Source organism: Aulostomus chinensis, chromosome 9 (assembly GCF_037954235.1).
Source record: "Aulostomus chinensis isolate RoL2024-O1b breed Wild chromosome 9, RoL_Achi_v1.0, whole genome shotgun sequence".
Classification (NCBI taxonomy): Eukaryota; Metazoa; Chordata; class Actinopteri; order Syngnathiformes; family Aulostomidae; genus Aulostomus; species Aulostomus chinensis.
This window is the reverse complement of record NC_141328.1, coordinates 23,233,318-23,258,616: the sequence shown is the minus strand read 5'-3', so window position 1 is coordinate 23,258,616 and position 25,299 is coordinate 23,233,318. Positions and strand designations below refer to the sequence as shown.

Here is a 25,299-nt window from a genome sequence, read left to right as displayed (position 1 = left end):
TTAGTAATGATCTCCACACTGCACAGGGAAAATTGTGTTCATGCAAATCTGTTAATTTGAGATTTGGCTGAGTACCACACGACTGGACGAGAGAGGTTTCGACATGAGGTAAAGGAACTCTTGGTTCCACTGTGACATCCATCATACTTATTTTTGACCTCATTACTATCATCTTCCATCTTGATCCACAGCAGTTGTGTAATGCTAAAATGCAGAAGCTAACAGCTAGCATTTCACTGACTGAGTGACCTCACCAGACTCTCGTTTTTTTTTTTTTCAGTTTAATCTTGCCACATCTTTACGTCCTTCATTAGCATCCTGCACTGATTTCTATGAGTACTCTGAGCAAGCCAATAGCAACTGAAAGTAGCACAACCTACCATCCTCAAGTTGTGTTCAACATGAGTAGAAGCTGAGAGCTGAGGAATGAAAATGGCAGCAATCTTATTAACGTTAAAATTACCTTAAAAATTATGCTGCAAGTTTAATTTTAAGAAAAAACTTTTTTTTTTCCCCACATTTCTCATTGCATTGCTCAGAGTGAAGATTAGTTTAACTTAATTGACATCATTGCAAGTCACTGTAGTTCTTTGACATTCTGTGGTCTCTGGCTGCCACATCCCTGCTAGTCTCTTCCTGTGTGTGTGTGTGTGTGTGTGTGCGTTCGTGTGTGTGTGTGTGTGTGTGTGTGTGTGTGTGTGTGTGTGTGTGTGTGTGTGTTTGTGTGTGTGCTATTTTGGACTCTCATAAAAATATATAAATATATCTATTTAAAAAATAGAATCTATAAAACTCATCTAAAGACTACCCAAGTGAAACAACTGTAATATAATGGAGTGGAACACATATATACTGTATATGGTACATCTGCATTCTCTGCATCCACCATATTTAGCCTATACTATCCATAATATTCAAAATTATCGGTGCTCTTTACATCTCAAAGTCGCATTTAACCATAATAATGATAAACATGCAGGTATTTGAGATTACAAACGGATGAAAAGAAATTATGTGGCAGAAATGTATATGAGGGTAACACGTTAACGTCCACCTGGGGGGGATGTATACCTGATACTTCCCACCAGAAAATTAGAACTGAAGAAGCTTCTTAGATGAGAGGCGAAATGTCTTCACTTCCAAGAGGTGAGTCCAGTTGCCTAAGTTGATTATTCTTGAGAATCACGTCAACGTTCCTGCTAAATCTCCATGGCAAATTGCCTTTTTACTGTTTCTCCGTGGTAAGAGAACACATCTGCCCTCCAACCGAAACTGAAACACCGCAGAAGAGTTCATGGGAGAGGAAAATCCAGTGTCACTCAGCAGGTCACTTCCCAAGGCAACAGTAATCAAAAGGCAAATCACTGCGATCCCAGCTCAGTAAATAAATACAAACAGCGGGGCTAAATTTGATATTTCAAGTTTACTTTTATATCACAGTTTAATATGTGGTGGATTTATAAATATAATGAAATCTCATGAGATTCAGACAAAAAATGTTGCTTTGTGTTTTGTACATATATATGTATTTGTGTGTGTGTGCCTGTGTGTGTGCCTGTGTTTGTATGAGTTTCCCCCTGTATGTAACTATCCAATGTTTATTAGACATTTGTCAAACCCAAGCAGCATTTTTGAAGGATATCCAGGTGGAAGTACAAACTTCCTGGCAAAGTTTAATGAATAAAAATAGTGTTTCTCTGTATCGTTACGTGTCAGTCAAACATCAAATATAGCTGAGTTCAATTTAAGACTTTATTGCTCCACAAATGCAATGAAGGCAATCACAAAATTTGAATAACTCAGCAAAAAAAAGGGACACATGAGAGCATTTTTCTTATTATTTAGAATGAGAGAGCAACTTTCAATTATAATCCCAGCTCAGTGTTTATCAGGATAAATAAATAAAAGTAAAAAATAAATAGACTATTAAATACAGTATAAAACATCAGGCAAAAAAAAAAAGGAAGGAGTTTGCTCTTTGATAAAGGAGGAACTGTTTTGGAAAGGCAGCAACAAATAGAGGACATCAGGAGACGAGTGATGTGGAAATAAAAAGAAAGAAATCATCAGTTTGCTAACATGGTTAATAGTAAAATCATACAAAATGTAATTGCGACCAGTAAACCAGAATCATGACAATGAGAAAAAAAAATCCCTTTTCCAAAAAATGGATCTATCAGCTACAATAGAATTATACATACATTTGAAAATGCTGTAAAATTTCAAGTAAAAGAAGGTGTACATCAGTAAAACAATTATTTGCAGTCATCAATTTAAGAGCACTGGAGAAACTAACCACTACACACTCCCCAATACACTGCTTTTCCCCCAAACAGGCACTTTATATGTCTTTGAATGTCCCAAACAAGGCGAAATCGCACTTAAATGTCAAAGGGTTTTATCCCATCACACTCAAATCAAGAAGAGCAGAAGAGGAGAATTTGACTACATATCACAAAACGAAACAAGACATTGAAATTGCAAACCAAACTGTTATTAAGTATGAAATCATCTCAACCACAAAAAGACTCATCATCAAATCATTTTTTTGGGGGGGGGGGGGGGGGGGGGAGAGACATCACCCTCTTCATTACCGGCGTGCTAAAAACAGATGCACTGCATTCTGATCGCGTCATTTTGCGCGTTTTCTCACTTCGTCACCGCTTTTTGAAGTTTATAACTTTGAGTATGATTGACATTTTCTTTCCATTCTTAGACAAACCAAGACCACATGATTCTCGATCCAAGTGCTACATTATAAATTCTTAAATCCCAGTGGTTTTGGTAATCGCCCAAACACAACAAACAAACAAAAATAGTAAAATGTACACAAAGAGTACCTCATACACATCCTCTCTTGTCCATATAACATTACGTGTACAATTATAGCTTAATTTCTGAGCTGAGCCAGAAGACGGCCAGTAACAACACATTCTCTTGCAACGTTTCGGCCAGCTCAAGCTCATTTCAGCCCTCGCGATGCTCCGTCCTCATTGGCTGAACAGGAAACAGATCAAAGTGCCAATTAAAAAGAAAGACGTCGACACCGACCACAAACCGAGCCCGGGCTGAACTCCACTCCTCCCAAGCTATCACACTTACTGCGATTTTTGTTTGATACTGGAAGCTCGTTCCCAGACGTGGCTTGATTGTTGATTTTTTTTTTTTTTTTTTTATAAAACAGGAATGTGAAATTAGGGAGAAAAAAATGCATGAGAGATGAATTTTATCTACGCGGACGACATGGATAATAAAAATAGATATCTAAATATACAGTCTACTTGATACATCTATTGCTTATGTGTGTTCCATTCCCTGGTGGAAAAGATGATTAAATCAAAAATGTACAGTAAGTTAGTTCTATTCGGTCAGCACCAGCGAAAAGAATGATTCTTTCGCCGATCCAAAGCCGACCCTGCAGTTTGGCACCAGCTCAGTTTAGAGTTCAAAGGGCTGCCTGCTTCAGTGCTTGGTTTTATTTCCCTTTGTGCTCAGGATCACACTGCAAACACACTCAGGGTGCTGGTCTGGTCCTTTAAACCCAAAATGCTGTAGGCAATTCTTTTCAGATGACCTGGGAGCCTCACGCCAATGTTCTTAATGTCCCTGCAAGAGAGAAACATGACAGTGTCTGAGAGGAGCTGCTGCACATGGATTTACATTTTGGCCTCACTCCAATATGTTTCACACATCCTTCCTGCTGCTCGAGCCTTGAAGTAATCACTGACTCATCTGAGGTGATGAAATGCCAGCTGACTTCAAGCTGACTCCAAACAGCAAGGTGGGGTGCATTCCGCGTTATTACTCCGCCAAAGTCTGTCTACAACTTCAAAGGGTAAAACTGGGGGCTCGCTCCCTCACAAATGATGCAAACCTGCAGAAGCTCTGCAACACACCAGCCCCGAGTCAAAGCCTTAATTACAGCCTTAATTACTTAACGAGGATTCTCCCTGTTGACCATGAATCACTAATCTGGCGAGCAGAGGTTGGCTTGTAAATAACTGCTGGTTTTCTGAGAGTGCTACCAGATGCCCTGAGATGGAAACATGGGGCCATGAAATCACACCATATGACAAATACTTCAAACGGGTTTGTCGTCTGCACTCCAGTCTGCCCATCTCCCCGAATCACAGCCAAGACCAACTGAGATAGCATGGCAGAAAAGGGGGTGGGGGTCATTTTGGCTGGTTCTGCGGTTGGGAAAAGCTCTGGCCTTCATTATTGCCCTAAACAACCTTATATTATGTGCTTCACTAAGCCTTTTTTTCCCCAGAAAAGTTTCACCCATTTCATTAAATTGCCCTGTTAGTGCTGTTTCACATCTGAGCAGATCGGATTTCCCTTAACTTCTCCGTGTTAAGTTCAGGAGGAACATTCAGCGCTCACCTCCTCAATCTTCCTCGAAGTACAAATGTCCCGACTATGTGGCTTCAAAACTCGTCCGTCTATTTCAGTTCCTTAATCTCCTCTAGTTGCTCCTGTTTCGCAGGCTATTCTTTCCTCTTCCTTTCCTCCTTTAATGTTGAAGAAGCCACAAAAGGACTTTGCCCTAAACAGCCAAAACCAGTGGTTTTTGAGGCTCTGGCAAAAGTGCTGCTCGAGGCAGCTAGTGTGTGTGGGTAAAGGGAGGGAGGAGAGAAAGAATGGAGAGACGAAAGAAGAATAAGAACTGCAGCAACCACAATCCACTATCACCGGTCTACTGCAAACAAGCTCACTCCTTCTTATTCCCTCCGTTACTTTTTCCATCTCAAACATTTCTCACGTTGCATCTGAGGTTGGAGGTTATGTTGTGTGCAAACTATTCTGCTGGCTGCTACAAAGGCTTGTTTAAGAAAAACACATTTATGAACTGGTTGGGAATGAACTCTTTGTTGAGAGGAATTCTTCGATGACTTTGCTACGTAATCTAGTTTGACAACAAAATCTTTTTTGCACATCCAGTAAACAGAGCCAAGCGTTTTATGTGGTGTCACCAAGTCTGCCACCATGTCCCACTTACTCGTTCTTCATCTGTAGGACCTGGTCCATGGTGACAATCCCAGCACAGCTGAAGTTCTCGCTGTACTGGCTCATCTTAATGGACTCCAGCCACTCTGACACCGACTTGAAGGGCGAGCCGTCCGAGCCGCTGGTGCTGGGCAGGCGGATGGATACGCTGCACGAAAAGAAATGTACATCCAAATGATAATAATCAACAGGCGTCCCCACAACAAAGGCAGATGACTGGGGACTGTAATTACAGTGCAGGAAACCAGTTTGTGATAAAAACCAGTCGGAGCAGTCGAGGGAAAAAGACGACTAAGATGCGAGCATGACAGCCTTTTGTCCCTCTCAGCATTTCTTTAAAACTCTCTCACAAAAGAGAAGATATGCATTCATGCACACAGACACAAGAGTCCCGGTGTCCCTCTGCCAGGACTGAACAAACATTTCTTTATGTAACATTTTAAATGGACCATTTTAAAGCTGTTGTGGCCCTGCTCTCTTTTCAAGTTAAAGTAAATATGGCAAGAAAAGAAATGAGTCACAGTCTTAAAATCAGTCAGGACAGTCAAGTCAGGTCTCGCTTCGCTTTTTCAGCATTCAGTTATTTTCCTTTCAAGGATGTTAATGATGTTTTTACATGACTCAAACTGGTTCCCTTCAGTATACAGGACTAATATTACATATTTAAGATGTGGGGATATATGAACATGAGCAGTCAAGCTTCAAGTCTTCATTTTTGTGGCCTAAATCTGACTCAAGATCAAGCATATGTCTGGCTAGCAGATTACAGTTGCTTTTAGGCTTAAAGAACTTTTCCTTAAACTTGGGAAAATTCTTAGACAAGACCACAATGCTCTGGTTCGTTATGAACAGGATTTTATGCTACATAAGCAAATAAGATCATCAACTGAGGCTACAATTACAATTTATATTAGTTGCATAAGTTTAACTTACAGTGTTTCTTTAGAACTGTTTGCTGATAGTGGCATCTACTATGTAGTCAACACTGGTATGTAAATAAATCTTACCGTGGGTCAAAGTCCGCAATGGCCTTCAGGGAGTCTGGACTCCGCAGCAGCTTGTCCAGCAGGCTGACAATGTCCCCAAAGCGCGGCCTCTTGGAGCGATCCTGGAGCCAGCACTGCAACATTAGCTGGTAAACAGCTGAGGGACAGTCCATTGGCGCCGGCAGCCTGAAAGCCTCGTTGATAGCCTTCATCACCTGCAAACAGTATAACAGGTGACCTATGACGTCTGTCTTCTGGCAGGTTGGGCTTCTAAAAAATATTTTCATACAAGTACTCTTATAGACAATTGTTTTGCAGCTCACCTCATGGTTACTCATGTCCCAGTATGGCCTTTCCCCAAAAGCCATGACCTCCCACATGACAATGCCAAAACTCCACACATCGCTAGCTGACGTGAACTTCCTGTATGCAATTGCTTCTGGAGCCGTCCAGCGGATGGGGATCTTACCTCCCTGATCAAAAAAATAATAATTCAAGTCAGTCACAGAGAAAGAAAAATGAAGCCTAAATCTAACGCCATGTTGCACCTTTCCTTGGGGTAGTCGAAAGCTACAAAAGAGGTGTATTTCTACTCACACTGGTGGTGTAAGTCCCCTCAGGATCATCCTCCAGCACTCGGGACAAGCCGAAGTCTGATACTTTACACTCCAGAGTGTTGTTGACGAGAATGTTGCGAGCAGCCAGGTCACGGTGGACGTAGCTCATGTCGGACAGGTACTTCATGCCAGCAGCGATGCCACGCAGCATGCCCACCAACTGGAAGGAGGAAAACTCTCCATCACGGTCCTGATGGCAAAAACAAAGGCATACATTCATTTTGGCACCAAAGAATGAGCAACAAATCATTTAACAACAGTTTGTAAAGACAATGTAAGACAAATGCAATAATCACTATAGTGGTAGTAGAGTGGTGCACCTACCCTGAGATACCTGTCCAATGCTCCATTCTCCATGTATTCAGTCACTATCATGGCATGTTTAACTGCACACAAACACGCAAAGAGACAGAATAAATGATGCATCCTTACCGGCCCGAAACATACAGAGGTAAACTTAAAGATGCCCTTACATTTGGTGACCACACCCTCCAGTCGAATGATGTTCTGATGGGAGAACTGGCCCATGATGGAGGCCTCGCTCAGAAAGTCCTGCCTCTGTTTCTCAGTGTAGCCTGGCTTCAGCGTCTTGATAGCCACTGCTACCTCTTTCCTCCCTGGTACCTTCAGAATACCACGGTACACCTCCCCAAACTCTCCTGCGACAACAATGGGGCATTTGATTTAGAGGGAAGATAAATATGCATCAGGTATATCACCTTCCGGCTGTGAGGAATTTGCTTGGCAGCAGAGTAAAAAGGATGTCCGTGGGGCTTTGTGGCCTGAGACTCTCTCACAGAGGTGTGTTTTGGCTGGGTGTGGAGAAAGAGGCTATGCTGAATAACTGGTGGATGGCCTGTGGTGTGGGAGCATGGGAATCAGCTGTCACATGAGAAGACGAGTGGGGGGGGGGGGCATGGTCGTGGGAACAAGAGAGGGGGTGTATTTTTGGGAAAAAAACTATTGGTTCAAAGGGTAAAAGGTGGTCACACTTGCTTCGTGTATTAGATTCAGGAGATGCTCAGATATCCTTCCAAAACCCTCTTTCTGCAACACTTTCTTTTGTTCGATTTTTCATGTCAACTTGAGCCAAAGCACACAGATCCTGCAGCCAAGAGTTGCCACACAACAAAATGTCTAAACTTGTGTGAGAACTCCAGTCAGATAGATGTTGATCTCACTAAATTAACCATTGTCAATCAACCTGCTCAACTGAAAGCACACAATATAAACAGCACATTTGGGGATTGGAAAAATCTTTCAACATAGTGGAGTTAAGCCTCACAGCAGATTGTCTCAGGAGGAACGTCACTCACCAGCTCCAATGACTTTCTGTTTGGTTATGTGGCTGGGGTGGATTTCAGTGGCAAACTTTAGGACTGCTGTGTTGGGGTCCTCGTATGTATGCGGGTCCACGTAGGTCTTTAGAGGCTTTAGTTGCTCTGTGAGGAACAGACACACAATTGTTTAATTTAAAGAAATTCAAGAGAGCGAAAAAAAAATGAGTGAGTGATGTTTTTCTTGTACCTGAGCTAGAGAAGTAGGTGTCCTCGGGTCCTTGCCTGGTGTGAGAGTTTCTTTTCCTGAATAAAAATCATAAAACCCATCAGCAAATTATTATCTCACTTCCAATAAACTTTTCTCACCACACAATGTGTTGTCTTTAATATCAATAGCAGGCAGCAACCTTTGTAATGGTTTTGCAAGAACCTCTAAGGCTTTCAAAAGCAGCCTGACACTGCTGCAATGTGACCATTCAGACACAAGCGGTCCTTTGATAATGGCTGACGATAGACTGTGTTTGCCAAGCCGATTTAAAATCTGAAAGACAGACAAGCAGGCGGGAGGGTGGTGAGCAGACGGGCTACAGTACAGACCCGGGTCACCTTTGCACTGCGCCTGCAGTCTGGAACAGAGAGAACCACTTTGTACCTCGCCTCTTGTCACCAACAATGTACCACTCTGAACCAATTTCCTTTCAAAAGGCCCCAACACTCACTAGAATATGACCACTGAACAATGACAAGGCACATTGAACACAAATTCTTCCCTAGGGAGTTCTGGGATACAGATCCAGATAAAAAGAAAGAGAAAGTTGGCAAAAGGAAGGAAGAAAGAGAGAGGTGAGGAGAGAGTGAATGCAAAGGCCACTTGGAGGCCCCACAAAGGAAGAGAAGAAGAATTGGAGAGGAAGCCAGAGAAGGAGGGTGTGTAAGACAAGGAGGGTGGTTACTGACCGTCTGCGCAGGAAAAGGACCACCACCACAATGAACAACATGGCCGCCCCTCCGACTGCAGCACCAAAAATGACTGCTGTGTTGCTTTGAGTGATGGTTACTGGAAAAGACCAAAAATTTAGATTAGAGGTACGCAGCTACAAAGTTTGTGAAATTTGAGTGGTTCTCTGCTGTACCTTCAGATGAGGTCTCAAACTGCTCCTCCATGCTAGAACCTCCAGCGTTGCCATCATTGCCGAGGGCTTGTACCCTGAAAAGGTAGGCAGTACCCGGGGCCAGATCGCTGATCTGCACAGAATTCTTCTCCAGTATGAGCACGGTGTAGGTGGTCACATCCAAGTTATCATCCTGGGAAACAAGAGAGGGAAATCAGGAAGAAATTCAAATTATAGAACCAGTGCAACTATTCTAGGTGGAGGATAAAATTTAGAAATTCTTAGAAGGTCTTCTTAGCAAGATAGTGGCACACCTTCTTGCGGTAGGTAAGTTCATAGCGGAAGGGTCGGGCTTGGATCCGCGGTCGGGGAGTTACATCCCAGGAAATGGACAATTTTGTGGTGCTCTTCTCAACCAGACGCATACTGGTAATCTTCGGGGGCTCTAAGGACAGAGAAAATACTTTGAAATTTGAATTCTCATTTCAGTCCTGCAGCACAAGCCGGACAGATAGCATCTGTCATTGCAGCAGCACAGATTGCACCTCACTGGCTCATAACAGCCTCCTCACCTGTGTAGTGCAGGGATATCGTCAGAGAAATGGTGGCCTCTGAATTTCCCTGACTGGCAAACGGCGACACTCCATTATGTGCCACCACAGTGAAGGTGTAGTTGAGGTGAGCATCCAGCTCACTCACAGAAACCTTGGTGTCAGTCAGGCCAGCACTGGCTGGCTCATAATGGATTTTCTCCCCACAGGGCTGAAGCACAGTGCCCTCGCAACACTGGCATTCAATGCTGTAGGTGATGTCAGTTCGACCTCCTGTGTCTTCCGGTGGATTCCAGGAGAGGAGGATTTTTCCTGCAGACAGCTGGGTGATGGTAGCCACAAGGTCCCGTGGAGCAGAGGGGAGACCTGGTGAACATAGATCAGGGAAAGATTTGAATATTAGAAAATCTCAAGAAGCAAAACATGGGTAATTTCCTTAAACTTTAGGTGAAGAAAAAAAACAGAAATAGAGACCAGACATTCCTTAATGAGCTCACTATTGACAGTCAAGTGTATAAAAAAACAATACTCTGTAACTCCTTGCCTGCAAATATATAATAAAGGGTCATATTAGGGATGGACTCACCTGAGCAGGATCCAGTGGAGGGGTCACTTGGGGCCCGATAGAAACCATCCGTACAGGGACAAACCAAGGCTCCAGTTCCTAGCCTCTGGGTGTTTGCAGGACATGGCTCACACTTGTCACCGGATGCTGTGGCTTTGAAGAAGCCAGGTTGACATTCTGCAAACACAGAAAAACATTTGCATGAGCAGGTGAACAAGAACAGTTGATACTACAGCCAAACATGTTGTACAACATCCGCCCGGCCTTTCAGGTCTCTTTGAATACCGAGAACATTTCACCTTGTGTTAAAGACAGCAAGGTTGAGTGGACATGTTAATAAGTCAAGGCTAAAGGTCACATTTGGTCAGAGATATGAGAGGGAGGCACAGTGTTGACTCTACTCATTAAAACGCTGTCCCTTCCGACTGCAACGCTGCTCACATGAACCCAACCCTGAAACAAATACGCAGACTCCTTGACGACCCTGCATGTCACCACACTTTTCACCTATCACCACAGTCTCTGCTGCTGCTTCTCTCTCTCTCTCTCTCTTTCAACAAACAGAACTGGTCATCCCACATTCCACCACAGCAAGTCAGTCTTGAGAGTATTGCAGGAGATTCGAGAAGACCGAAATTAAGAAAGCAAAAGAAGATGCATGTACGCCCTCAGTATTCTATTTTTTTTTTTTTAGACCACATGCAGACTTTTGAAATTGTATCGCCTAGATAAGATGACAATTTCACACGTCCAACTCAGTCTAAAGAAATTCAGGTAGAGGGTCCCGCTGTGCGTAGCAGTGGTGAAATATGAACTTAATACAGTGTGAAATTTCTGAGAGAGTGTGCCATAAAAGAGAGTGAAAATGAGACGGCTCTCCTGCAAGAGCATTCCAGCGGCGGCTGCCCATGTCCTCACACCGTCACACATTCACGCAAACGCACGTTCATGTATGCATCGCACACATGCACCCACACCCATATGTATGCACTAAACACACATGCATGTATGCAAAGCACACTCTCGGACACATGGGTAAACCTGACATCAGAAGAGGGATTATGTCTGCTGCCTGTCACCTGTTCATGTCCCTCTGCCAAGTCAGTTCAGCCACATACATACACACCCACACACTTTTCTTTCCTTCCTTCTGACTCGCTTGCCTGGAGCGTTTAAATAGCTCTTGACAGACAGCAAAGATTGTGACAATGCAAATGAGGACCGGCGCAACGAGCAACACAAGAGGAAACAGTGAGAAGGGAACTGAAATGAAGAATATGACGAGAGGGAGATCAGATAAGGTAGAAAGAGGAGATGAATCTCATCAGCGAGAGGCAATGAAACGTTTGGTCAAACACAGTTTCAAGTCAAAAAGTGAAGCCAAGGACAAAGCCAATATCAAATTCACTGACAGATAGTTTCTTGGTTTGTGGCTGCTTTTCAGTGTGGTTCAGTTGAATGAAATTCGTTTGGAAGCCACAAGTGACCACACACAAAACACAGAGCACGCCGATTCTGCTCCATTTAAGTCATATCAAGGGGATTTGCTCGATTGACCATGAGTTTCTCTTTGAGGTATGAGGTTTTTCTTCTCATTGCGGTTTGCCAAAATGTAGTGGACACTGCAATGAAGAGGTGTGTATTGACTTCAGAGCACATTAACAATGGCATAAAGAAATATACCCGGCATGAAAAGAATTTGCGAGCTTTGTTCTCAAGACAGATATCTCGCCTCTGTCTTGGCCAGCTGTTTCATTCTAAGAGCATTGCTACTAATTAACGTGACCGGGCAAAAGGATGGCCGAGCAGATTTGGTGAGCAGCAGAAGGTTCCAGAGAAAGAGAGAAATACTGTATCCTGCTGAGGACTGAAGAAAAGAAGGGAGGTGGAAAAGAGACAGGCAAGGCCCAACTCCTCCATTGAGAAGGGCAAACAGCTGCTGTCTCAAACCCCGATTCATACCCCTACCTCTCCTCACTCGTAATCCCCGAATTCCTTCCTCCCCTCCTTTCTCTCCTCCCAGTCCTCACTAAAAAGGCCCCCAGCTAACCCATTAACATTGCTATTCACTACTGACCAGCAGGCAAGGAGAATGCCATGCCATTCAAGTGCTAAGAGAGAAAACATACACACACAAGCATTGCAGATGGGAATAGCCGACATGCCACATGGCAACTGAATAGAGGAGGACTGGCCTCTTTTGGGCACTCCACTGCCGGCTGGAACACATGGTGGTCAGGCCTGCGGAGATGATGGCCATACAATCAACCCGCCTCTACGGCCCAGATGCATTCCAGCGCACATCAGCCAGCAGCTTAAGCTCCATTTAAAAGTCTGTAGTTGTGTTCCTATTCAAGCTAATCATGAATCTTAAGCCAACTTTGGAACCGTTGCAAAGAGAGAACTAGGGTGCGCTTCCACCAGCAGGTTTGGAGCTAATAATCTAGGAGGTGTTTAAATTTTTGTCAGATGATATCAGTGTATTCAAAGTAATGCGTGGCTGTGAAGAGTGGAGATGGAAGAGGAAAACTAGAGAGAGGGTTTGAGGAATTACTTTTAGTTGAGCAAGCTGTCACTGATCTTTCTTGCCAGCCATCATGCATCATGCATGAGATGAAGATAAAGTTTGGGAATATCCAGGAAGTGGAGTAACCTCTCCTAAATCGAGGAAGGAAATTTTTGAAAAAGAATGTTCCGTCCCCCATTTTGCACCTTCACTATTGTTTAAAAAAAGCCTTTAAAAAAAGTCAAAAATCTGTCATTTCAATCATCCATTGTAATGTGATACTTTAAAATGCGCATCAAACAGTACAGTAATGGAGACATGAATTGGAATCTTTAATGTCACATCACTTAGATGTTAAGTGAAATGAGATAAAACTCTGCTGAGGCATTTGGAAAGAGGATTCCTCGACAAAATAGGACATTTAAGTCAAAGGAAACTTCCTGGTTCCATAGAGAAGGTGGAGGGCGACTTTAGATTGTTTCTGGACACAACAGGAAGCAGGAAGTATGCGGCTTACGCAGCACTTCCTTCCTAAAGCAGCCAATCAAAGCATGGAAACACAGGGGAGCGTGACCAAGAGAAGAACCAGCGGCGAGACTACCCGAGCAGTGAGGCAGAATAATAACTAAAGAGGAAGCTAAAATATGCTGGCCCGACATGAACACGGGCACAAAACCCAAAGGCAGGCTGACACTTTCCTCCCCGTGGACATGCGTCTTTGTCCAAGTGAAAACATCTGATAAAATTAGATCCGCCATCTTTCCCGTCCCTGTTGCTACAAAGCGAGGGACTGTTTGTCATTTGAGAGGCTCTGTGCGCCTTGAGTGGCTCTGTGTTTATTTATTGAGAGCGAGTGGATGGGGCCTGTTACATTCTGGGAGCCCCAGTGGCTCTAGAGTAGGAGCCACAATGGGCCGCCCCCTGCTTGTCTGCAGAAGTTAAGATGGATGAGATGGCGACAGTGATGAATGTATGGTCGGATGGATGGATGAATGGGTAACATGGCGGCCTGACAACAGAAACTGCCCTCAGGTCTGGAGGAGTAAGTGGTGGGGGGGCCCCTACAATCAAGTTTGGAACTGGGCTTTTAAAGGCAGAAAGGTCATGTCTGCCTCAGGGTGGTTGTGAGTTAAACTGCGCATGGCTTACAGGGAGTCAGTGGCCAAGTAAAACAAACACATGCTCGCAGTGAGGAGGAGGAGGAGGAGGAGGAGGGACAAAGAGTTGCAGCGGCGGCCGGTGACTTGTCTCATGGGGAAGGAGGTTAAATCCAGAAGTTTGGCCTCTAAAAACAAACCAAAAAAAAGTTGGACGACTAAATACATGAGGAATAAATATATCTTGTCCTTATCAGAGCAGCTCCTCAGAGATTAGTCCAATGAGTTAGTGCTTTCCTTGTCATCGCCCCCCACCCCACCCCACCCCATCCCCCGAAAAAACCCAACACTTTTTTTTTCCATTCCTGAGTTGGTCAGACCCATAATTGCAATATGTCATGCCATTCTGTTTGTATTCAGGGTGACAACATATCATTAGCATTTGGGGGGGTTCTAGTGGAACAATGGGGATCTCTGATGGGGGAGGTGACGTGAGCCAGGGGTCAGTGAGGTAGAGGAGGGTGGGGGTGAGGGGGTAGTAAAGGTGTAGGGGCTGATGGAAGTGTGTGCATGTGTGGGGGGTTGGTCATTAGTCAAAAGGATTAGCTGACCAACGGAGCAGCTGTGAGGGTATTACATCTGTTTTACAATTGCACTTAGGCTTTCATCTGGGGTTGTTAACAAACACAATAAATTCCCTGATCCCCTTTCTCCTCTCACTCCCTCTGTCCACTCCGGCTCGCCAGTGAAGTGTGGCGTCAAGGAGGCGCAAAACGTGCTATACGACAGCAAAGCAGGTTCTTTAAAGATCCCGACTGACATGAAAGACGTGGACAGCTTCAAGAGAGGCCGCAGTCAAGTCAGTTTGGTCACGTTTCTTCATGCTGCTGCTCAAATCCAGACAGTCAGGTGGCAAACACGACACCACGGCAGGCCTGCAGGTCACATTCTGGATGCCAACAACCATCTGCTTCCGGGTAAAATGCAGCAATAAACAAAATGACTTATCAGGCAGGACAACAAAATAGAAAGTGGCTGAGTGTGTCCACAGAGGGCTGAGCGACAATGGAAAGCCCTGAGCCAACGGGTCGGGGAGTCACCGAGGGATTAGGTGACCTCCGGTTTCCGCTCGTCCTGTTAGCGGTGAGGGGTGTGTGGTGTGTTGTGCTGGGGGGGTAGGGGTGGGGGGGTGAATGACATTTGGGGGGAAGGAAAGTGCTGACCTCACACACCAGCAGTACAATACAATGTGCTTCACATTGCTATGACACCCACTCACCACCCCCCCCAACCACACACACACACACACACACACATGCATGCACGCACACACACACACACACACACACACACACACACACACACACACACACACACACACACGCACAGAGCATTCAAGCTGAGGAATGTCACATAGAGGAAATATGCCCCAACTTCCCAACCAACACATACACAGAGAAGCCAAAAATTGCTGAGGCTCTGCAATTTGACAAATGTCTGACATCTAAATCAGGAGGCAGTGTGTTTTTTCATGATACATTCATTGATAAACTTCACAGCCACATTTTGATTGACATGTCAAACTGCTCTTACCAACGTACAAATTGAATCATATTTGTCACAGGTCAATTTCATTTTCAAGTGACATTATTTAAGATTTCCTGAACAGCATGTACTTATAAAATGCACTTAAATATTCAGTAATATTGTCAGTTTATATGTTGCCTGACACGTGTAATTAAGTTCCGTTCTGTTCTGCGTTCGGCCCCCCTCCGAGCTCTGTAAGTCTGCGCCGTGCACAGTACTCTTGAAAGCTTGTAATGCTGCTTTCAGGTACCAGAAACTAGCTCAGAATTCTCTTAGAATCTACTGTCTACTATCTACTGTTAGAAACTTCATTTTAGTATACGCACAACTGCATTTCATCCAAATCGACTTTCCCATGTTTCCATCCCTCGCTGTTCCAGTGTAGTTGTCTAAATCAGTTGTTTCACTTCAAATCATGATACAGTGGTGGGGTAGTCTGTTTTTTCTCAATTTAACCGTTTTGAACGTGTCCTTTATTTGACCACTTGTATCAGCTGCTGCTTCTGAGCAAAACTACATAATGCTGCCCTGTTTGTTATTGTTTTTAAAACAAAACTACAAACAGTTGGGTACACTTACATGGCAATTTTGAGATTAGTAACTGTATCCAATGAACTATAAAAAAAAATAGAATCTATTCTGCATTCTTTTGGATCACTTAATCCAACAATGATTTGATAAAATGCACCAAAAAAAAAAAAAACTGTTCCAGCTGTTTTGCCTCTTTTTGCCTACACTGGTTTAGATTTTCTAACACATATGCTCTTATTAATGTGGCAAACTGTCAACACACACACACAAACACACACACACACACACACACTTCAAAGAGTTGATGGAGGTCGAATCCTCAGAAGAGTGACTTACTTTCTTTCGAAAGAGGTGAGGGTGAGTTGAATCACACCTAAATGAGCACATGTTGTTTCGAGTTAATAAGCTAACATTACTGTTCGCTGACATGTTAGCTTTACAATGTGATAAGATGTCATCTGCTACTCTTAATTTGAAAACCTTAAACATGTTTTGTCTTTATTTTGCATTCGGGAGTTTGACTGACAGTGCACGCTAACAAGAACAGCAGCAGGTTGAAGTTGGCATTCCTGTGACATATCGGCTATTAACCCCATCAGTGAGTCATAGCGGCATACAGTTCTCAACTTTGCCACATTTCCTGTCATCTTCTTAACAGTAATTGCCAACATTCTGTTCTCTCCAAGTTTGGCCCAACAAGACGGTGCATGACACCACTTGAAAGTGCCTCCCCATTATCTAACCAACTCCCTCCAGTTCTGCCCAACAGGCAGACGTTACCTTGGCATGAGATCTGAAGAGTCAACAAATTTGAAGTAATCACAGTGGTTTGGGAGAGCCAAGAAAGAAAAGATACAGCCCCCATCTAAATAAGCAGCACTGTCCGATAAGTCTGTGACTTTTATTTATGGCAACAGAAGAGAGATGATTTAATAAGGCGAAAGTTGCCTGAAGTCTATTAGATCAAAGCCCTGAGATCCAGAGGTGTGGTACTGTGTTCACTGTTATCTTTCTACACAAAACATTGTGCAAGACAGGGATGATTATTAAGAAGGACTTGGTTCCAGGAAGAAGCAGATTGAAACGGCCATGAATCGCTTGATAAGGTTATCAATCAGCAACTAAAACTTCCATCACCAGAATCTGCAGATACAACAGGGCCTTTTCAAGCAACACAAACTGACAGATGAAGTTTACATTAAAAAAAAAAAGTGTTTATGCATTGTACCACTATGGCAAAACAGCCATTTGGTTTCTCTTCTTCTCCGCTACCCACTCTGATTAGCAGCGTTGCTCAAGTTTAGTTTCTGTGTTTACCAGAAGACGGTCTCAATAGTGCCATCAGGGCCGTGTGAAATGGGATGTTTAAAGTCATATTCATGACCTGTACTCCGGCCAACAACAACAGCCACTCTGTGATTTCACAGACAACAAGAACACAGCACACAGAGGAGAAAGCTTTTTGTTTGTCCGTCAGTTTGTTATACTTAGGCCAACTTGCGCAATCCCTCCAGTAGACTGTAAAATGGTGATGGGAATATGTTGAGATAAGAAACTTTCAAATAAATATAAGAGAAGAGACGAAGGATCGATGCTAAAATAGAAGAGATTTTTTTCAGAGAAAAGGAGGATGTGGGCAGAGAGGTAGAGGACGGCACAGGAGATTGTACAAAGGCACAAAAGCATGCAGAACCAGCAGTTACTTCACTTAAAAAGCACAAACACACCCAAGTCGATTACTACCCGTACAAATCACTCACCACAGCGCGCAGTCACATAACTACAACTTAGTCACCAACATCAGCTCAGGATGAGTTTGAAGACCCGGACAGAAAGAAGGAGGAGGAGGAGGAGGAGTAGGAGAAAATAGTTTACTGGAACCTCTTTGGCGAAAGGGAGAATAACTTTACTGGAACTCAGTGGACAGTTGTTCCACCAAGACGCCATTTTCCTCAAAGCGGCCCTCAGCAACCATAGTATCCCACATTGTGTCCCCTATTAAATAAAGCTTTGCAGAGACCACGATGTGGGATTAAGGCATGTTTGTCTGTGTTTGCATGAGGCTTTGGAGAGGCTGATGAGGTGTGGACCTGGAGGGTTAAACACAATCCTGACGACCAGCCAGGGCAGCCCACCCGCTCCTTTATGGGCTAAAACATGCTAAGCTGCACTATTGTGCCAGGGAGGATAATAGAGGAGGAAGGGTGTGATGGAGGAAAACTGTGTCAGTGAGTCATAAATAGAAACCAGCCAGCCAACCACTTAATTGCAAAGATTTTTTCCAGAATTAAAAAAAAAAAAATATATATATATATATATATTTTTTTTTTTTTTTTTTTTTTCACCGAGGAGATTAAAGAGCACAACATCCTGATTCAATGCAGTATTGAATCTGGAGTTCCATACTGATGGCTGTATTTACATTTCAGCTGCAGAATAATTACGTTGACTCTTTTTCTCAGGCTATAATTCTGAGGTACTTGTGGATTTCTATTCTATGCTTCTTTGTACTACAACTATACTACACAAGGGTCAGTATTTATACCCTATTACATTCCTGGTGTTACTGCTCAGGTTCTCCATTTAAAACAAATGCCAAGTTTATACCATATGACTGATTAAATTACTTTAAAATGACTGAGAGTATCTCTGTACTTAAGGGAGCTTTACTACTACAAAGGCTTTTACAACCAGAGTCAGATTTGTCAATGACACTTTGGCTAAAACTTCAATTACGTTGACTTAAATGAGCCAAAATCTAACAATAATCACATGACATAAATGTGACTAAAACTAATTCATTTTGGACTCAAACTAAATGAAAACCAGCTGCCTGAAAACCCTGAGGAGACACATTAAGGCTCGCTGCGGAGAAATCAAGGTCTTTTTTTTCAATGATTGAAATTAGACAAGAACAGTTGCCGTTTTCTTTGACTAAAATTAGACTGAAACACTCAGACTTTTCGTCAACTACTACAGAATGAGGACAACAGGACTTTTTGACACACAGGACTAAGACAAAATTACACCGTATTACTACTATTTCTGCGAAGGACTTTCACTAATATTTAAAAATCTCAAAGCTGCTTAAGACGGCACAACCAAAAATAAATAAATAAAAAGAGTAAATATTTGTTCAAAAATGTGATTCAATACAGTCTCCCTCAGGCCTCCATCAATCTTGTGAAGACTGCAGGAATAAACATAATCCTTGGAGGAGCTCTTACCGTGTTTACTCAATGTCTAATAGGTTTTACAGTTGACACTCTGCGAGCCAAAAACATCTTTAAAAGGAGCCTCTGAGCTCATCGACTGACACGTATGATATAGTGGGTAAAAGCTTTTATCTGCTGTTCTGAACTCTCCGGTAGGTCTCAGCAGCACAGGAAGTAATGTGTTCCTAGAGTTTGTTTGTCCAAAAGAGGGACTCTGTAGTTAAGATGAGCAATGACGGAGAAACACAGCACGTGCCACCTACAGAAACCTCAACAGAACGTCAAAAGAAAAAATAAAAGGAAAAAGATCCTGGAAACACAGTTTGACGCGTGAGCGGGCTACAACGTTGATGAAGAGGCCGAAACAAAAACCAGATGAAGTCACAGATTTCTCCTCTAACAGGTCCCAAGAGGGTGAGGAATCATAAAACAGACTGAACACATCGCTCAACATGGAAACTTTCAGCCCAAGTTAGAAAAAAACACCACAATCGGAGTTCTGTGGTTTCTCCTTGAGCAGCATGAAGCTGAGGAAAGAAGTGGGCAGGATGATTAAGTGTGTGTCCAGAGAAGATTCCATTTAAAGCCCTCTGAACTGTTCATCTGGGCCCGGAGCTGCAGCCCTCTGATTAATTTCCACCTTGTGTCTCTGACCTCTCATTTGACTTAATTTTGGTAGTTTGGGGGGGGGGGGGTCTTTGTTTAGTCATTTTTATGTGAGGGCTTGACCCCAAGGTGGTCCCCCCTTCCCTCCATCCCACCCCTGGGAGGCTCCTCCTCAGCAAACGGATCTGGAATGTACAAGGGGGAGTGGAGGTGGAGGTGGAGGTGGAGGTAGAGGTGGGCTCCTCCGACCTCACGGGGGGAAACACAACGCTTCATTGTTCTCCTACCTTTACATTCCATTCCTCACCTCTCTCTGTTTTAGAATCACACCCCTCCGTCACTTATGACTTCTCTCTCATTCCTTCCTGCCTCTCCTCCTCCTCCTCCTCCTCCTCCTCCGCCTACTCCCTAATCATCTTACCTAGCACTTTCCCGCAACTAAAAATGACAAACTGACAGAAAACTTCATCGTTCTGCTTCCAATAGAGAGAAGAGGGAAATCTATTCCAAGCAGCTTGCATGTGGATTTACAACTACAGTCTGCTGGAGATTCACTTTGTGTGTGTTTATACATGGAGGAGTCATAAGGTGTTCAGTCATGTAACAAATCTCAACAGGCCCCAACACGCCGGCCTGTGTTGTATCTTCACATGTAGCGCTGCAATACAATACAGCCCAAAGCTGAGGCCCAGCAAATTCATGAAACCAGAGGGGATGTTTGGGGGGGATGCAGAGACAGACAGGGGGACATGTAGTCAGCATGCCTGCTCACAAGAGGAGGGCCTCTGGGATGAACAAAGTCAGTGAAGCCTCTTCTCGCCATCCACCCCACCCCACCCCCTTCCCCCCAAGCAGCCTTGAAGATGCTAATCCATCACAGTACAGTAGCCTCACAGCTTCTTTGATCACTTTCAGTCACCCTGACAGCCCCTCTCACAACAATTAAAGCTCTCTTTTCGAGGCTTGAAACGTAAGTACAAAGGCAAAGGATTGAGTTATGGTTGCATTACATATCAAGATAAGAGCAGAGATGATAATGAGAGAGCAGGAAATCACCTGATGCATCAGGCTTTATGTGGTGAGCTGTGAGGGGAGTTAACGGAGGAGCTTGATTGCTCCAACTTTTTAAATATGCGGTTTCAAAGACTGTCATTACCGTGACCAGAATAAACTTGTGCAGCCCTCTTATGCACTGAAATTAGTTTAAGTAGACCTAAATGGTAAATGAAAGTTAAGGAATTTATGATTTACAAGTTACGACCTGAATGGGATGGATGGACTTGAGCCCTGATGACACACGGGGTGTAGCAGTTTATTTCCTGCGCACATTGTGCTTGTTCAAACTTTCCCAGTTGAAACTCAAAAGCAGCACATTTCTTAGTTTTATAGGTATTAGTTCCAGGTCAGGGATGATGCTGGGACATGTACAACTACACTGGAGCATTCCTTCCATTGCAAAAGAACCATGTCAGCCAAGGGGAGAATTCCACTGAACAAAGATACAATACCAATGGTATATATCTGCTGCACTCAATGGCAATTAAAGAAACCTTAATGGTGAATATTGCCAAATTGTGGCTGAAAAATCACTCTGTCATTAGAGCTGCTCCTTGGATGAGGTGCCTGAGGGCAGAAAGACCACATAAATACCAAAGATTCAAGAGCACACCCTTACCTTGACACGTGTCCTCCAACTCTTCATAGCCTGCTTTGCACTGGCACTGTCCAACTGGCACCACCCACTCTCCATCCAGAGTGCAATAGATGCGAGGCAACTCCTCGCTCACGGCGTTCTCCACACATACCCCACTGACTTCCCTCAGACCCTGGTTCTCACCTCCTGCAACTGTCTCAGGGAACGATGCAAGACTCTGGATGGTGTCAGGGCAGGTTTTGTAGAAAACCCTAACAGAGAGGAGAGCGACACAGGCTCCAATGTCCTGAAAAGCCAAGTAGAAACCTTTTCGCGAAAGGTTCTCCACCACTCGTGTCTCTGTGTTGATGCGCAGCTCATTCTTGCCGGTGATCTCATCGGGAGCTATGGTGGCCACCTTCTTAAACTGACCCTTGCGGAAGGTGGTGCCCACATCTGCATCTGACTCAGAGGTGAAGAGGTTGAAGGTTTCCTTGCAGGTCATTGAGGCACCATCAAAAGAGTTACAGTCGCGCACAATAAACTGGAGCTCCACGAACACCCTCGAGGCTGATGGTCGCCGCTGGATGAAGGTAGTCCGGAGCCAGTTGTCCTGCTCACGTTCTCCGACATTGCAGACGGAGTAGGTATAGAACTGTGAGCCATTCAGGGTCCTCTGGACGACCTCCCACTGAAACAAAACCACACAAACCAACGTAAGCGGCACAAACCCTGACCCCTAGGGAACCTCTTGATATAGTGAGCCGAACCAAGGCCATAAGGGAGGCAAAAATAAGAGTGGCGCCATGGCACTTCATATGGGTTCAAGCACTGTAATCTGAACCTGGAGACAAAAAAACAGTCTGTATGTAGGGGAGCAACATGTAGCTTCTCCTGCACAGTTCACTGCAAAAACACATCCGAGAGACATGGAGCGCTCCACTGTATTACAGCACAACTATCGATCGAACCTCAAGGGTCTAATGTGACATTGTAATCATCATTTTTCCAACCCGGTCTTTCTACTGGCACCTCAATGAAACATAACGCCACAAACATTTATGAAAAAAAAAAAGTTCTAGCATAATCTTGGCTCTCGAGAAACAGCGGGTCCCACAGGGACTAGGTGAATCAACACCTCTATTAAAAAGCCGCTGAACATTTTTACGAGGGGCTCACAAAACTTAAAATAATAATTAATGAAAAGTGATGGCAGTATCATGAGAAAATTGGTCCAAAAAAAGATGTTTCCCAAAAACCTCAAAAATATAACACCACCTGGTGCTTAGAGGAGCAAAAAAGGGAAACATGAGTGACAATTGAAGCAGGGAAACTTTTCTTAAGAGAAGTTTGGTAACAGCACGCCCACACATGCCTTTGAGTCATCAGCACATGAAATGAGCCCATTTGCAGTGAATTTGCATGAGCTTGACTGGTCAATTACTTTGAAACCACAATATGGAATGAGACACAAACGCCTCCTGTGCTGGCAAAGAGATAACCACAGCGCTTGGGTGTAATAATGTTGCTATTTAGACGCATCTCTTCACGGAGACATTTTCCCCCCTGCTCTAAAGAAAAAGGTAGCTCTGACTTATTGGCTCCATTAAAAACCCCTCCCCTCTAAAAAGAGGTACCACATGCTGCAAACTTTAATTGCTCTCTAACATACAATTCTGGAGCTGAAGGGTTGAAACCGCAAGAAGCCACAAGTATTCCCAGTTCAGGGCTAGCAGCTATTCTGTCTGCCTGAGCTCTGCTGCAGCCCAGACATGCTCAGCTCCCAATAGGAGGTCCCTCTCCTGTCCATACCCCAGCACTCACCAGGCTCCAGGTTTTACAGAAACCTGTACACACTCAAGGCCCACTTAACAGCTCACCACACAAGTCAAATGGTCAAATATTTGGCATGGCTTCCTCACTGCTTTTTCCATGCAGATCACTCCTACCTACAGTAAATCTCGAGTGTAAACGTAGGAGCGAAAGAAGAAGCGAGAGGGATACTCACCCCAGGCTTGTCTCCCTGATCTAAGGGCCATGTCAGCCAGCCCAGTTCACCTCCTGTTGCCCTCATGTCCAGAAGCACCTCTGTGGAGACACCAGAATGCTGTAATAAACCTCTCAGTGAGCACTAAAGTCTCATTTTATCTCAAAACTGATAGATTCCTGTCTTCCCAGAATGACACATTAAATGTTACTGCAAAGTCAGGCCTTTCAAAACTTTTGCAAACTTTTGTGTTTTAATTCTCACTGCTTTGCTTCACGATTTATTATTCAGTAATAATTCAAAGTAAGCTTTGCCGAGCCTGTGTTGGTGTCAGGCTGTCAGGCTTCAGCGGTTGTTTAAAAAGATTCACCTGTTGGTTTTACAACTTTTAGAAAAGCGCACAATATTCTCCAGACTGTAGCATCAAAGAGAAACTTCGTCTGACAAATAAAACACTTTTATAAACTTGATAAAGTTATAAAAAGACTTTATGGCCGCGACAAGCCTCTAGAAGGTATGTTTCCTGGTTTTTAAGTTTCTCACTGGAGCTTCTCCGCATGGCACGCGTGTTTCACAATAAACCCTAGAAAGTGCTCAACTTAAGGGAATGATTTTCAAAAAGACACACTCACCTTCTTTAGTTTGCAAAGTGATGAATATACCATTAATGAGGACATATGAGAAGAGTAAAGGTCTGACTCCACTAAAAAACTCCATTTGTCCAACTATAGTGCTTCCTCTCTCTCTCTCTCTGCTCCTGGGCTTGGCTGCGCTCTGAGAGGTGAGCGCTGCTCTCCGCTGCTCATTCACAAACGGCACGTCACCGACTCCGCCTGCTGGAATGTCCGTGTGTGTGTGTGTGTGTGTGTGTGTGTGTGTGTGTGTGTGTGTGTGTGTGTGTTTTTGCAGGGGCGTGGGTGGATGAGTCCTCATGAGAAACTTTGCCACCTTCAGGAGCTGTCGGAAATGTCACAGAAACGCACATGCAGATTCAACTTTATTTGTCTGTACCTTTGTCCTCCTCTCCTGTTTGCGTCTACTATAAAGGAATAGTTCATCCAAAAAAAAAGAAAGAAAATTCAGTCTATCTGCTCTTCCTTCTCGCTGATGGAAGGTCTGGTGAAGTTTTTCTTGAGCCCATGCAAACTCTTATTGAGTTTCACAGGAAGTTGTGGTCAAAAAATTAATCTAAACGGTAACCGATTTCCAAACTTGAAAAGATACACAATAAAACTATTACATGCCTCCATACTTCTTATCCGAGATGATCCAAGTGTCCTTGTCCAAGGCTTTAACATGCTGAGAGGGTTTGACTCAACTAGAAATCCTCAGTGAGTAGATAAGGACCCTTTAAAGGTCTATACACCTGTATTCTTTCATCCCTGCAAACAAGTCATTCATCCAGGGGTTGATGGAACGACCCCTAGCAAGAGTGAGTAGAGAAGATGTTCCTAAACCATAAAAACCACACTCACAGCACAATTAAATTAAAGTGAATATATAAATTCATACCATAACATTGAGTTCTCCAATAGGAAACCCATTAGGTATGTTTGCATAATAAGAAATATAAAACAATATATAATTGCCATGAATTTCTACTGATACTTTGCAAGTCTCGCATCCTCACATTATGCAGAACAGAAGGTGACGGTGTAAATTCGAGATGAACAGCACGCATCTCACTGAACGGCACACGATGAAGTTTTTGGTAAGTTTTAAAACAGAGAACATACAAGACAATTTTCATGCTTTCATGTACGGTGTTCAGAGTTTTAAAATGTGCTATTTAGTTTGCGTGACGTGTTCTGCAGGTTCAAGTAAATGCTTTTATGGCTATCGAGGTAACATAAGATCAGCGTGTATGCTAATGCTACACACTAGCTTATGCAATGAGCCTCTGGGGCAGCGGCCTTACCTTTTTAGGGACAAGGCCCAGAGTGCTCTCTGTGCAACATGGGATTAGTAAAAGTCGAAAGCTGCATGTTGGGGCAGCTTCTATATTGTGACATAACG

General features: G+C 43.7%; 1 protein-coding gene across 2 annotated transcripts; it reads right to left on the bottom strand.

Moving 5' to 3' along the window:
* Nucleotides 1–1,734: 1,734 nt before the first annotated feature.
* epha2b (eph receptor A2 b) lies at nt 1,735–24,046 on the bottom strand. 2 transcript variants are annotated; one of them, XM_086214339.1, is made up of 17 exons: nt 23,916–24,046; nt 23,305–23,384; nt 21,339–21,987; nt 10,143–10,298; nt 9,578–9,922; nt 9,320–9,450; nt 9,027–9,198; nt 8,851–8,950; nt 8,141–8,196; nt 7,930–8,055; nt 7,087–7,272; nt 6,938–6,999; nt 6,594–6,803; nt 6,320–6,469; nt 6,018–6,211; nt 5,003–5,158; nt 1,735–3,606 (listed from the first exon to the last, which is right to left on the bottom strand). In XM_086214339.1, the coding sequence occupies exons 1-17, from the start codon at nt 23,998–24,000 to the stop codon at nt 3,498–3,500; spliced, it is 2,967 nt and encodes a 988-aa protein (XP_086070465.1). In that variant the 5' UTR covers nt 24,001–24,046; the 3' UTR covers nt 1,735–3,497. The 2 variants fall into 2 exon arrangements, with proteins under 2 accessions (XP_086070465.1, XP_086070464.1); XM_086214338.1 differs by having other exon boundaries at nt 6,938–7,272.
* Nucleotides 24,047–25,299: the final 1,253 nt, after the last annotated feature.